The sequence below is a fragment of the Stegostoma tigrinum genome, chromosome 13 (assembly GCF_030684315.1).
Source record: "Stegostoma tigrinum isolate sSteTig4 chromosome 13, sSteTig4.hap1, whole genome shotgun sequence".
NCBI classification, from domain to species: Eukaryota; Metazoa; Chordata; class Chondrichthyes; order Orectolobiformes; family Stegostomatidae; genus Stegostoma; species Stegostoma tigrinum.
The window spans coordinates 42,814,950-42,830,205 of record NC_081366.1 but is presented as its reverse complement, the minus strand read 5'-3'; the positions used below and the strand labels follow the sequence as shown (position 1 = coordinate 42,830,205).

At 40.3% G+C, this 15,256-nt stretch overlaps 1 protein-coding gene across 3 annotated transcripts in view; it reads right to left on the bottom strand.

Moving 5' to 3' along the window:
- Window positions 1–15,256, bottom strand: part of LOC125458525 (glutamate receptor ionotropic, delta-2-like) — a 496,301-nt gene that overhangs the window by 190,297 nt on the left and 290,748 nt on the right. For all 3 annotated transcript variants that reach the window (XM_048543867.2, XM_048543868.2, XM_048543870.2), the window contains exon 5: window positions 13,612–13,665. In XM_048543867.2, the coding sequence (XP_048399824.1) occupies window positions 13,612–13,665 (54 nt within the window). The remainder of the gene's footprint in view (window positions 1–13,611; window positions 13,666–15,256) is intronic.

The window sequence follows — 15,256 nt, the reverse complement described above, 5'->3', positions numbered from 1 at the left end:
ACACTTGCTCTTCAAAGGTTTCATTCACTACAAAGTTTGTTTCTTTCGTAAAGACAGAAGCAAAAAACTCATTTAGGGCTTCCCCTACCTCCTCAGACTCCACACATAAGTTCCCTATGCTATCCCTGATCGGCCCTACTCTTTCTTTGACCATTCTCTTATTCCTCACATAAGTGTAAAATGCCTTTGTGTTCTCCCTAATCCGTTCTGCCAAGCCTTTCTCGTGCCCCCTCCTGGCTCTCCTCAGACCATTTTTGAGCTCCTTCCTTGCCTGCCTGTAATCCTCTAGAGCTGAGCTTGACCCTAGCTTCCTCCACCTTATGTAAGCTATCTTCTTCCTTTTGACGAGAAGCTCCACCGCTCTCCTCATCCAAGGTTCCTTTATCTTACCCCTTCTTGCCTGTCTCAGAGGGACATATTTATTCATCACTCGCAACAACTGTTCCTTAAACAGTCTCCTCTAGGATCTATGTTAATCAATGTGACTGGAACCATAGATCAGAGACAATAGATTCTGCAGCAAGTAACTCACGTTGGATTTCTCAAAATCTGTCCACTACCTATAAACTACAGATCCGGGTGTCAATGAAATACTCTTCACTCAGCTGAATGAGTGCGACTCCAACAACACGATCGATAAACGACAGCAATGCAGGCAAAACATTCCATCGATTGATCCTCCTTCTTACATAAGGATATAGGAAAACAAGTAGGCCATTCAACTCTTCAAACATTTTCTACCATCTAATGAGATTATAACTTAATGGTGGCCTACCTCCATATTGCCTTTGGTCTATATCCCTCAATGCTTAAGTAGTTTTTTCTTTTGCTTGAACTGAAAATTTACAATTAACAATGGATCTAGTATTGACTGCTGTTTGAGATGGGATGTTACAACGAGACAGTGCACCAATTCATCAAACTCCTTCCACAGTACCTGATAATTGTGTGATCCCTACCACCCAGAAATAAATAAAGACCAGCTCCAGAATCTGCATGTTCCCTGTCAAAATCAGCAGAATCCTGATGTGGAACTGTATGACTGTTAGTTCATTTCCACTGAGTAAAAGCAATTAATGTCCTGTCCTCAGTAGTTCAATTCATATATTCATACCACATGCATTGCAGCTGTTCAACAGGCCAATTCTCCACCACCTTCTTAACAGCAATTCTGGATGGATAACAAATGCAGCCCAAGAAAGCAACATCAATAACATGGTCGTGAATTTTAAAAATTATAATGACATTATTTATGGATTATAACAAATCTCAGACTTCATGACATCTCAAATCCATTCTCCCTCTCTCCCCACTGCTTTGATGTGCAATCATGCTTGTGGTTTACAAAGAACAGCAACTAATTTGAAACAATTCACTTGTAAAAACAGAACAGAAATCTAGTTTTGTGCAAAACTGACGCAAAACAGATAGTAGCGGATAGCGAAGGGGACTGTTGGAGGATGCAGAATACAGATAGATTGGAGAGTTAGTTGGAGAAATGGCAGATGGGGTTCATTCCAGGCAAATGAGAGGTGATGCATTCTGGAAGATCCAATTCAAGAGCAAACTATACGGTAAATGGAAAAGCCCTGGGGAAAGCTGATGCAAAGAGAGATCTGGGTGTTCAGGTCCATTGTACCCTGAATGTAGCAAAGCAGGTCAATAGAGTGGTCAAGAAGGCATACGGCATGCTTTCATTCATAGGATGGGGTATTGAGTACTACAGTTGCCAGGTCACGTTACAGTTGTGTAAAACACCGATTCAACCACATCTGGAACACCGCATACAGCTCTGGGTGCCACATTGCCAAAAGGATGTGGATGCTTTGCAGAGGGTGCAGAGGAGGTTCAATAGACAATAGACAATATTTGGCCCTTCGAGCCAGCACCACCATTCATTATGATCATGGCTGATCATCCACAATCAGTGTCCTGCTTCTGCCTTAACTCCATAACCCTTGATTCCACGGTCTCTAAGAGCTCTATCCATCTCTTTCTTATAGGTATCCAGAGACTTGGCCTCCTCTGCCTTCTGGGCAGAGCATTCCATATATCCACCACTCTCTGGGTGAAGAACTTTTTCCTCAACTCTGTTCTAAATGGCCTACCCCTTATTTTAAAACTGTGTCCTCTGGTTCTGGACTCACCTATCAGCGGAAACATGTTTCCTCCCTCCAGAGTGTCCAATCCCTTAACAATCTTATATGTCTCAAATGAGATCATCTCTCATCCTTCTAAACTCAAGTGCGTACAAGCCCAGTCGCTCCAATCTTTCAACATATGATAGTCCCGCCACTGTGGGAATTGACCTCGTGAACCTACGCTGCACTCCCTCAATAGCATGAATGTCCTTCCTCAAATCTGGAGATTAAAACTGCACATAATACTCCAGGGCCGGTCTCACCAGGGCCCTGTACAGCTGCAGAAGGACCTTTTTGCACCTATACTCAATTCCTCTTGTTATGAAGGCCAGCATGCTATTAGATTTCTTCACTGCCTGCTGTACCTGCATGCTTGCTTTCATTGACTGATGTACAAGAACATCTCGATCTCGTTGTACTTCCTTTTTACCTAACTTGACTCCATTGAGATAGTAATCTGCCTCCCTGTTCTTGCCACCAAAGTGGACAACCACACATTTATTAAAATTAAACTGCATCTGCCATTCATCAGTCCACTCACCTAGCCTGTCCAAGTCACCCTGTATTCTCATAACCAGGATGTTGCCTGATATGGAGGGCGCTAGCTTTGAAGAAAGGTTGGGTAGATTATGATTATTTACATTAGAAAGACAGAGGTTGAGGGGGGACCTGATTGAGGTCTACAAAATCATGAGAGGTATAGACTTGGTGGATAGCAAGAAGCTTTTTCTCTAGAATGGGGGGCTCAATTAATGGGGTCACGATTTCAAGGTGAGAGGGGAAAAGTTTAAGAGAGATATTCTTTCCGCAAAGGGTGATGGGTGCTGGGAACACGTTGCCAGTGGAGGTGGTAGAGGCGGGCACAAAAGCATCATTTAAGATGTATCTGGACAGATACATGAATGGGCAGGGAGCAGAGGGATACAGAACCTTGGAAAATAGGTGATAGGTTTAGACAGAGGATCTGGATTGGTGCAGGCCTGGAGGACCGAAGGGTCTGTTCCTGTGCTTTGTTCCCACCCAAGGGAAGATATCCTTGTCATACAGAAAAAAAGGTTCAACAGATCCCAAGTTCACATCCAGGGATGGCAAGTTTATCTCAAAAGGAGAGATATGAAGTGTCTAATTCTATAATCTCTAAATTTTAGAAGAATGAGGTGACCTAATTGAAACTTACATATTTTAGAGGGCTTGATAGGGTAGATTCAAAAAGACCATTTCACAGGCTTGGGTCCTCACTTGGGCTCATAGTCCCAAATGGCCTATCGCTTTTGCTGATAAGGAGATAAATAAGAATTTCTTCACTCAGCGGGTGGTGAGTCTTTGAAATTCTCTGTCCCCGAGAACTGTGGTGGTTCTGTCACTGAGCCTGTTCAAGACAGAGATTGACAGATTCCTTTCAACACAGCAAGGCAGGCAAACATGCAGGAAAATGGCATTGGCATTTCTGAGAAGATCTGTCGCTCGGGTTGTGGATGAGGTTGTCGACAAGGTAGATTTGGATAGCAAGAAGCTTTTTCCCAGAGTGGGGGACTCAATTACTAGGGGTCATGAGTTCAAAGTGACAGGAGGATAGTTTCAGGGAGAGATGCGTGGAAAGTTCTTTACGTAGAGGGTGGTGGGTGCCTGGAACGCGTTGCCAGCAGAGGTGGTTGATGCAGACACGTTAGCATCTTTTAAGATATATCTGGACAGTTACATGGATGGGTGGGGAGCAAATGGACACAGACCCTTAGAAAATAGATGACAGGTTAGACAGAGGATCTCGATCGGCGCAGGCTTGGAGGGCTGAAGGGCCTGCTCCTGTGCTGTAATTTTCTTTGTTTTTTGTTTTGTTTTGAGGCTGTAGACTTGCTGGCTCAGCCAGTGTATCTGGGTGCAGATGTTTCGTCACCCTGCTAGGTAACATCATTAGTGCGCCTCCAGCGAAGCATTGGTGTTCTGTGCCGTTTGTTATTTATAGTTATTGTGTGTATTATGGCAATTACCTGGTCCCTGGATTTTGAACACCCATTTCATTTTACTATTTATTTGACGGATGTACTAATTTTACATGCCAACTCCCAGCATTCTGGGGTCCAAAGCGCACATCTGTCCAAATTATCCATTCGAAATGTCATATAGGGTTTCTAAGAGCCAGGGATCACAATATCCTAGGGATTCTGAAGAGATCATCATGGTGTAATGCTTCATTTTTTTTATCTCCTATTTGGTTTCTTCTACTTTATTTTGATTCTCAAAGATTTAGGTGAAGTACATGATTCACACAACAGTTATACCAGAAAGAGAAATGCTTAATTCTGATTATTACTGCTACGAAAATCATGTAGAAGCACTGGGAAATTTTGTGAAATAAATTTCATGGTATTACCAGTACTTAACTTTCATTGCTATTTGAAAATGTGAAAAGATTGGAGCTCTTTATTCTGAAAACGTTTGGATGAGACCTAATGGGAGTAATTAAAATTATGAATAAATTTGTTAGGATAGATTTGTTGAACAATCCAAAACTCATGGCAAAAAGAAATGAGGTAATTATTAATGTATCCAATGGAATGCTAATTAAATGTGAATTATATTATTAGGGAGAGAGTTTGAGCAAAATAAGATGGATGCTTTCCAAAGGAAACAAGAAAAAATGGGATTAGAAATGTAGGAAATGGATATCTCCTTGTGCCTTTTTTTATCAAAAGAACTCATAGCATATTGGATGTGTCATTTGTATGAGCTGTTGGTGATTGAAGGATTAATTCTAAATGCATGCTAAAGCCATATGGCTGTGTAGTTTGAGACAAGTCAAACTCACACTGTAGCACAAATTGACATGTGTGAATAGCAAAAAGGAAGTAGGACAGATGTCCAAACCATGTTGAGCAATGGCACTCAAATCTTGAAAAAATATATAACAATGTGCCTTGGAGCTTTAACAAAATGAGGGAAATGGTTATTAAATCCAGCAAATGGTTATACAGGAAAAAATTAATGGTAGGCTGTTTAGGTATTGTAGCTTTCTGGTTCATGGTTCCATGTCCAAATGGAATAACAACATCATAGCATGACGGCAACGTCAGAACACAGCAAAACTCTTGGCTTCAGAGGATAAAAATGATCGAGAGAATTTTCAATGGGCGATATAGTAAACAATGGAAGAAATTCCAAGCTTTTTGTAGCCTTGAGAATAAAGGAAGGAAGAATTACCTGAATTACAAAGTAGATAGTCTTATTTTGTTCTGTATGAATCATCCTTATACCACTATGTTAAATACCTCCTCATATGGTCTCCAAATATTTTTAAAGAAAGTTATGGTGAAAAGTTGTGATGACTGGAATGGGAGAAAACTGATGTGGACCATAAAAACCAATACAAACTAGTTGGGTCAAAAGGCTTGTTTCATTGCTAAGCATTCAACATTAACTGGTTATTATGTAACAGTCTTAAAGTAGAATAATAGTCAAACATTTTGTCAAAGAAAAATCATGACACTGAAATGGGGGAATGAAAGAAGATGAGATCACACTTAAAAAAAGAGCTTCTATAGGTATCAGAGGTATAGTTGGAATTCCAGAATTTAAAGATTGGATGACTGTAAGTAAGAAAATTAATGTTTGAACAAAGGGAGGAATGTTTGCATGACAGCAGAAGAAAGGAATGGAAATTTGGGGTTTTGTGGTTGTAAAAGATAACAGAAATTGATAGGAGCAACGCCATGACAGAATATGAATACAGGAATGAGAACTTCAACATGGGAATATTGGATACCGACAAAACAACAAACAGAGAAGTGTGGGTGATTTAGACTTGCTGCAGAGTAGAATGCAAGAAGCATGGCTTTGCTTAGCTGGCGATAATGGACCAATTTGGGATCTTGGCCATGACATATTTGAGATAACAAAAGTGTTATAAAATATTCATTGAGATTTCAACAGCATCTGGACTGAAATCAGTGTGAAGCTGTTAAAAAGGTTAAAGTTGGGAGTCTTTAAGTTGGAAAGAATATCAGGTCACAAACACATGCTAAAGCTGGAAATTCTACTCAAGACAGAAAGAAGGATTCGATCCATCGTAAGGTTACAGCGCTCATAGCAGAGTGTTTCTCATGTTTCACCAAAGGCATTTACATTTTAGCCAGTCTGGATTCTGGAAGAGAGTAAAAAGGGACAGCGTAAGAGCTTGGTGCTGTCACTAGTCTTCGGGTTCACGAGTCCCTGCGATTGATATATGCTTCTAACAGAGTGAGAACAGGTGGGGCCATTGAGCTAAAAAATCAGGTGTTCCTAGTGAATAAAAGATCTGAATTCATGAAGTGAAGTGAGAATAGTTTTACTTGAACGAGTGTGGCAGCAAGGACCCCTAATGAATAGGAACAAAAGGATAACTCTTCACTGTTTGCAGTCATATGTAGCACAAAAGATGTTGGTGAAATATTTTGTGTCCACTGCATTGCTACAGTTTCTCAGTATTCTGGGTCTGATCATCTCCAGCTGCATCAATGACCTACCTTCCATCATAAGATCAGAAATAGAAAAGTGTTGGTTAACTATTCCACCCACAATGTTCAGCACCTTTTGCAACACCTCAGATGATGAAACGTCTATGTTCATCTACAACAAAATCTGGACATCATTCAGTGGCAACTGGTACTAAATTAGAAAAGTGTCCGACAATGATGACCTCCAAGTGGGAATCTAGCTTTCTTCCCTTGACATTCAACTGTATTAACTACACATCAAATCCTGGGAATTATCACTGAACAGAAACTTAATTGGACTAGTTATATAGTGTGTAAATATATATAATATACATTATATCATCTTTAGAATTTGAATTATTTTTAAAAGACAGGTGAATTTTGCTAACTGCTGTGAATGCTTTCTTTTTCAAAGAATTCACAAAGTCATTCTGGAACAGCGACCTAAATCCAGAAATGTGCAAAGCATGAGACTACAGACCCCTGTGCTGTTATGCAAAGAGATTTTGAGTTTATGACAGTCGGTATAAACATTTAAGGCCATCAACATTGTTTTAAGTTAAGTTCAGTTCAGTTCAGAAAACAGCGCAGTTGTGTTCAGAGATGGTAGGAACTGCAGATGCTGGAGAATCTGCGGTAACAAGGTGTAGGATTTCTGAAGAAGGGTCGAGGCCCGAAACGTCAGCCTTCCTGCTCCTCTGATGCTGTTTGGTCTGCTGTGTTCATCCAGCCCTACACCTTGTTAACTCAGTTATGTTCAGAAGCAATTTTTTTGTTTTTTCTCTTTGCACGGGTTTATGGAAGTCAGTTGTCTTGGCAAAACTGTCTAGTTTGTGCAGCCTTCTGACCAGGAGAGTCAGATTGAAATTTGCAAGTTATTGGAACTGAGAAAGACTCGGCTCTCAGCTTTGTTAACAGACTCGAAAAGAAATTGTCTCCACAATTGGCCATAGGAAAGAATTTGGGAGGAGTCAGTTAAGTAGAAACCTGATGAGTTGAGATAGGGTTTTAAGTTATTTAACTTTAGCCTCTGCGATGAATGGTGTTGGAAAACATTGCATTTTGCTTTGATGTTTGTATTGAGCTCTCAAACTACTGTGTATAAGTTGAGAGATTTTCATTAATTTTCTTTCATTTGTGTAGTAAAACCTAAATTCTGCTAAAGAACACCACAATGACTACCCATCATATTTTTGTTAAATACAATGTAGCACACTGGGTTTTATTCTGGGATCTAATTTGTCCAACAGTGACATCAGTTGGGATCAAAACAATATATTTACTGTGGCTACAAGAACAGGTCAGGGACTATGAACTCTGTCGAGAATAACTCACCTCGTGTTTCCCTAAAACCTGTTCACCAATGCATTGCAGAGATCAGGAATGTCATTTACTATTCTCTGCTTCTCTAGTTAAGTGCAGCTCCAGTGACACTTAAAAAGTTTAACAAGTCCAGGGCAAAGCATGACTTAATTGGTAACACACCTACCTTTTTTAAACATTCAGTCTATCCATTGTGGAAGCACAATGGCATCAGTGTGCACCATATGCAAAGTACACAATAGCAACTCACCAAGGTTCCTGTATGAACATCTCCCAAATGTACCACCGAGAAGAACTATGGCAAAAGAGATTTGAGAACACCATCGCACGCAAGTAAGCAGACCCCTACCCCCATCATCTTGGAACTCCATCTTACACAGTATAATATGTACATCCATACTGATTCAAGGCAGTGGTTCAAAACCACTTTCTTGAGGGCAACTAGAAATAATCAATAAATATTGGCATAATCAGTGACATCCACATCTGATGGAAAAAAAAACTCATTTAATGTTGACTGATTGTGAGATGTTTGTTCAGCTTAGTGATGTGGGATATTTTGTGACAATATTCAACCACAGTGCAGTAAGGAGCTGGGTTTCTAATGTGTCAGAAACCCCTATAACTAAACAGAGCTAAGAGCAGCTGACTGTTGCAAATCAACATGTTGTTTTTTAAAAAAGAAATACTCCTTCTGGTCCAAGGGCATTAGAATTGCTTTCCCACAGCCTCTTAAAGCGAGCCATCTGCCAACTCCAGCATTCCATCAATGAATTTGTCATCCCTTTGTCGTTCTGTTTACTTCATGATCAACTGCACCAACTGCTTTATTCCAATGCTAATCTCAGCCACTTCCCTTCCTGATTGCTGGGCTCTTCTCCTTCCCAACCCTGCAACCAAATCTAGTTTCCACATTATAATAAAAATGTGAAATTAACATGGTTAGATCAAAGGAACTGAAGAAACCTGAGGGAAGCATTGCTTGGTGAACAAGGAGAAAGAGACGAGGAATACTATTTACGAATTTTTGAAATAAAGATCTTGAAAAGTTCCTTGTATTTGTTGGTGGCTTTATGTAACTTAAGCCATATTTCAGGTGAAAATCTGATCCATTTTATCTAGGCACTGAGCATACAGATATCAAGGGTCATGAGAACTGCTGATGCTGGAGAATTTTCGATAACAAGGTTTAGAGCTGGATGAGCACAGCAGGCCAAGCAGCATCAGAGGAGCAGGACAGCTGACATTTCAGGTCTGGACCCTTCACTATGATTTCTGAAGAAGGGTCCTGACCCGAAATGTCAACTTTCCTGCTCCTCTGATGCTGCTTGGCCTGCTGTACGTATTCAGCTCTGCACCTTGTTATCATACATTTATCAATTCTGTTTTTAATGCCCATGGCTTGATTGTTACCAGATTGGCAGGGACTTAGGACCTTAAATGGCAGGGAAGCAAGTGCTAGCCTGGAAGGAGATATGGTAATCAGAAATAGCAAGTTGAAGAGACAAGTCAGTTTGGAATAAGACAGAGAACAAGGAATGCCTGTTAGATTAAAGTGCATCGATTTCAATGCAAGAGGTCTGACAGGTGAGGCCAATGAACTCGGCATGGATAGGTCCGTGGGATTGGGATATTGTAGCCATTACAGAAACATGGCTAAGGAAAGGGCAGGACTGGCACATTAATGTTCCAGGGTACAAGTGCATTAGGTGAGACAGAGGTGGAGGAAAGAGGGGAGGGGGACTTGCATTTTTGATTAAGGGGAGTATCACAGCGATAGTCAGAGATGAAATAACTTGAGGGATCATTCAGTGAGGCTGTGTGGATGGAGCTAAGAAATAATAAGGGGATGGTGACATTATTGGGGTTGTACAAGAGGTACCAAATAGTCAATAGGAATTAGAGGAACAAGTATGCAGGCAGACTTGGGAGACTTGCTGGAGAAACAGGTTGTATAAGTGGGGAATTTTCATTTTTCTGTAACAGACTAGGACTGCCATCGTGTTAAGGGCTTAGATGGGGTGGAATTTGTTAAGTGTGTTCAGGAAAGTTTCCCTAAGCATACAGAGGGTCCTACTCGGGAAGGTGACTGAGGTGACATTGGGGTGCACTTTGGGACAGTGACCATAGTTCTATTAATTTTAAAATAGTTATGGAAAAGGACAAAACTGGTCCACAAGTTCAAGGTCTAAACTGAGGCGAGATTAATTTGATGGAATTAGACAGGAACTTGATTGGAGCAGGTTTTTTTTGCAGGCAAATGGTCCTCTGGCAAGTGGGATGCCTTTAAAAGTGTGATAGCTAGAGTTTAAGATCTTTATGTTCCTGTGAGGGTGAAGGGCAAGGTTGGCAGGTGTAAGGAACCCTGGATGACAAGTGATATGGAGGCTTTGACCAAAGAAAAGAAGGAGGCATGGCTCAGGAGCAAGCAGCTGGGGTTGAGGGAATCTTTGGAGGTGTAGAAGGGATAGAGGAGTTTACAGAAGAAGGAAATCAGGAGGGCAAAAAAGGGGACATGAGATAGATCTGGCAGAGAAGATTAGGGTGAATCCAAAAAGATTCTTCAGGTCTGTTAAAGGAAAAGGAATAACTAGATAGGCAATTGGACCACTCAAGGATCAAAGTGTATATGTATATATGTGGGAACCCAAGAGATGGGCAAGGTCCTCAATGAATACTTCTCCTTTGTGTTTACTGTGGAGAAAGACATGAAGACTTAGGAACTTGGCGAAGTTACTGATGACGCCTTGGGGACAGTACTTACCACGTTACAGGAGGTGTTGGAAGTATTAGAAAGTACAAATAAATCTCCTGGTCCTGACCAGATATATCCAAGAACCCCACAGAATGCTATGGAAGAAATTATGGGGGCCCTGGCACATATATTTGCATCATTGTTAGCCACAGGTGAAATCCTGGAAGACTGGAGGATAGCAAATGTTGTGTTCTTACTCAAGAAGGGTTGTAAAGAAAAACCCGAGAATAATAGAAATGTTAGCTTAACATCTGTGGTAGGTAAATTACTTCAAAAGATTCTGAGGGATAAGATAAACATGCATTTGGAAAGTCAGGGTCTGATGAGGAGTAGTAACATGGCTTTGTGTGTGGGAGATCATGCCGCACAAATTTGTTAGACTTCCTTGATGAAGTGACCAGAAAGATTGGTGAGGGCAGGGCAGTAGACATGGTCTGTATGGATTTCAGTGAGGCCTTTGATGAGGTTCCACATGGTAGACTGCTCTGGAAGCACTGATCATATCGAATCCAGTTAGAGCTGGCAAATTAGATACACAATTGGCTTGATGGTAGGAAGCATAGGGTAATACTGGAAGGATGCTTGACTGGCTGGAGGCCTGTGACTCATAGTGTGCTGCAGGGGTCAGTGCTGGGCCCATTGCTATTTGTTATCTGTATGAATGATTTGGATGACAATGTACAAAACATGATTTGTAATTTTGCAGATGACTCTAAAATAGGTGGTATAGCGGGCAGTGAGGAAGGTTATCAGAAATTGCAGCAGGATCTTGATCAGCTGGGGAAATGGGCTGGGAAATGGCAAATGGAGTTTAATATAGATAAATGTGAGGTGTTGCATTTTTGAAAGTCAAATCCAGGTAGGAGTTTCCTAGTGAGTGGTAGGGCCTTAAGGAGTGCAGTGGAAAAGAGGACCTTGAAATTCAGGTGTGTGGTTCTCTGAAAGTGGAGTCACAGGTAGACAGGACATTAGAACATAGAACATAGAACAGTACAGCACAGAACAGGCCCTTCAGCCCACGATGTTGTGCCGACCATTGATCCTCATGTATGCACCCTCAAATTTCTGTAACCATATGCATGTCTAGCAGTCTCTTAAATGTCCCCAATGACCTTGCTTCCACAACTGCTGCTGGCAATGCATTCCATGCTCTCGCAACTCTCTGTGTAAAGAACCTGCCTCTGATATCCCCTCTGTACTTTCCTCCAACCAGCTTAAAACTATGACCCCTCGTGTTAGCCATTTCTGCCCTGGGAAATAGTCTCTGGCTATCAACTCTATCTATGCCTCTTATTATCTTGTATACCTCAATTAGGTCCCCTCTCCTCCTCCTCTTCTCCAATGAAAAAAGTCCGAGCTCAGTCAACCTCTCTTCATAAGATAAGCCCTCCAGTCCAGGCAGCATCCTGGGAAACCTCCTCTGAACCCTCTCCAAAGCATCCACATCTTTCCTATAATAGGGCCACCAGAACTGGACGCAGTACATTGAAGAAGGCTTTTGGCACACTGGACTTCATCAGTAGGGGGACTGAGTACAGAAGTTGGGAAGTTGTGATGCAGTTGTACATGATGTTGGTTAGGCTGTACTTGGAGTAATTTGTTCAGTTTTGGTTACCTTGCTACAGGAGTGATGTTATTAAACTGGAAAAAGTACAGAAGAAATTCACAAGGATGTAGCTAGGACTCTAGGCAGAGGTTGGACAAGCTAGGACTTTTTTTTTAAAGTGTAGGAGGCTGAGGGGGGATCTTATAGAAGAGTATAAGATTATGCGAGGCACGGATAGGATGAATGCACTCAGTCTTTTTCCCAGGGTTGGGGAATCGAGGACGAGAGGGCATCAGTTTAAGGCAAGAGGAGACAGAATACATGGGAACATGAGGGGCAATTTCTTTACATTGAAGGTGGTATGTATATGGAACGAGCTGCCAGCAGAAGGGGTTGAGGCGGGCACATTAACAACATTTAAAAGTTATTTGGGCAAATACATGGATTGGAAAGGTTTAGAAGGATATGGGCCAAATGCAGGGACATGGGGTGAGCATGGATGGACATTTTGACTGACAGGGACCAGTTTAGGCCAAAGGGCCTGTCTCCATGCTGTAGGGCTCTATGACATTGTGACTCTATGTTGTACATTGGAGCTGTAATATACTTTTACATATCACACAAATTTCATTAACTCTTTCATAATTGCCATACTGTGAAGTTTGATTTTACTTGGAGACAGGAAATTGAATTTTGACTTAATTGAGATGTTTAAATGACAGTATAATTCAATTCTGCCATCAAAGGAAACCTATAATTTCTGATCCTAAACAGGGGCCACAATCTTAAAATGAAAGCAAGGCCATTCAAAAAATGAAATTGAGAAGTACGTTAAAAAAAAGTTGCAGAAAACATTAAAGATCCAGCACTTCCTTCCTCAGGAAACAATGATGTGGTATAATTTGAAACCTTTAAACATAGACTGATAAATGTTTGTTCAATAAAAAATATTTGGAGAAACAGACCAAAAGTGGATTGACCAGACCTGAGTGAATGGCACAACTGGCCTTAGGTCCTAAAACTTAGGTATTTCCTATAAATATGTACGAAAAAATGCACGATAGCATAGTGCCAAGCTCATACTTTGCTGCATAATTAACAATTGTTTTGCATTTGTGTGCCATTCTATGATTTAATTAAGTTGAAGTTCAATAGCATTCAAAAATAGTAAAGAGAACTTCACACAATGCATTCCACAACAGATCCATAAAAGCATAAATCTGTAAGACTCACCAATCTTTATACAATCCTTTTTTTATGAAGTGGCTTCTAGTCAGACAAGTTACCAGCATATAGCATAATGAAAAATATAAACTACAGTGATATTTGGCAAATTTCTGGGGCATAGTACATCTTGATCCACTTGATTTCAATTACCTCATTGATGAAGATCCAGTGACTGTCAACAGCTGCCAAATTAGTGTCAACTGCCTGTGAAGGGGAAGCAATAATTCACAGGTTATATGATTTTCCCACAGTGATCTTACAATACATCATCAGGTTTATGTGTTTGATTGAATAAATCTCAATGTTAGAACTAATGAACAGGGAATTATTTTTGAACATGAAGTAAGTTCACAGCCTGTGGAACATTCAGTTTCTGACAATCAGCATTAGAAAGTTTCTACTGTCTGTTCTCACTGTAAGTTCCCAAAATACCAACCACTATCATTTTATATATAAACTAAGTTATAAGATTTATGGTTTACAATTTAACATACCAATAATATAATTTGCATTTTTGCTTAAATTAACATAACTTTGTTCAACAAACAAATATTATTTGATTACAATATGCTTCCTAGGTAATTTCAGTAGCTTTAGGTTTTTAATAAAATTGGTTTACAGAAATGTTTACTGAATAATAAACCACAAATTGCAGCAATCAATTGTAACCTTACAAAAAAGCACAACATTCCCCTTATTTGTGGGAAAGACCTTCATGATCTGAGAGGCTTCCCTGTGGAACAGTCTCGGACCAGAGGCATAGCCTCAGGTTAAAGCGTTGTACATTTAAACAAAAATGAAAAGGAATTTCTTCTCTCAGAGAGCAGTGACTCTGTGGAATTCTTTACTGCAGAGGCTGTAGAGGCTGGGCATTTCAGGAAATTCAAGGCTGAGATAGGCAGTAAGGGTATCAAGAGTTATAAGGAAAGTGGAGTCGAGGAATGCCAGAGCACACTCAACAGGCTCAATAGCCTTCTTCAGCTCTTATGCTTTACTGTATTATAATGACATACCATATAATCAAAGTATCCGATTAATCATTAGTATCCTTACATCTACATAAGATTTTGGACATACAGCTAATCAAATCCATCAGGAATGACATGGGTTTGTATGGTGCATATTTGTTTATTGCTAAAAACAGCAAGCATCCTTCAGCAGATTTTGCCACAAATGCTATATATGAAATGGTTATCAAGTGTTGTTGCAGGTTATTGTTTTTGATGTTGCTGCCTATTGCCAAGCCACTACAGAAACTGATTGTCATAATGGCAAGCCTGCCCACAGGTTCAATCACTATTTCCTTTGATCATAGTGCTTCCCAGGCACAAAATAAAATTTGGGTCTTTTTTGTCATACATGCTAACTTTGTGCATTCTACAGGCTCTGGCTCCCTCACCATACAGAAAATGTTGATTATTTATTCATTTTCCAGCCTGGAAACATACTTGTGCCCAAATACTGAATTCACTGCTGCTCAAAACACTTTGGAGATTTGTCTTTGAGAGGACTGCTGCATCCTGCATTTTGTTCTTTCATGAGACACCCAAAATAAGACACAAACAGCCAAGATAAAAGTTGTTGACGTTATACGACACATTTTCCAAGATATATATTTTTTTAAAAATCTATATTCGAGGTATTAGCACTTTACTCTTTTGGCCTGTTTAATTATTTAGAACTGATTTACACCAGACCCCAATTCTTCAAACTAAATGCAGTATGAATTACGTTGCAAAAGAAGCAATGGGTTTGATGATAGATGAAGAAGGTAGTCTTTTGAAAAATTAAAATT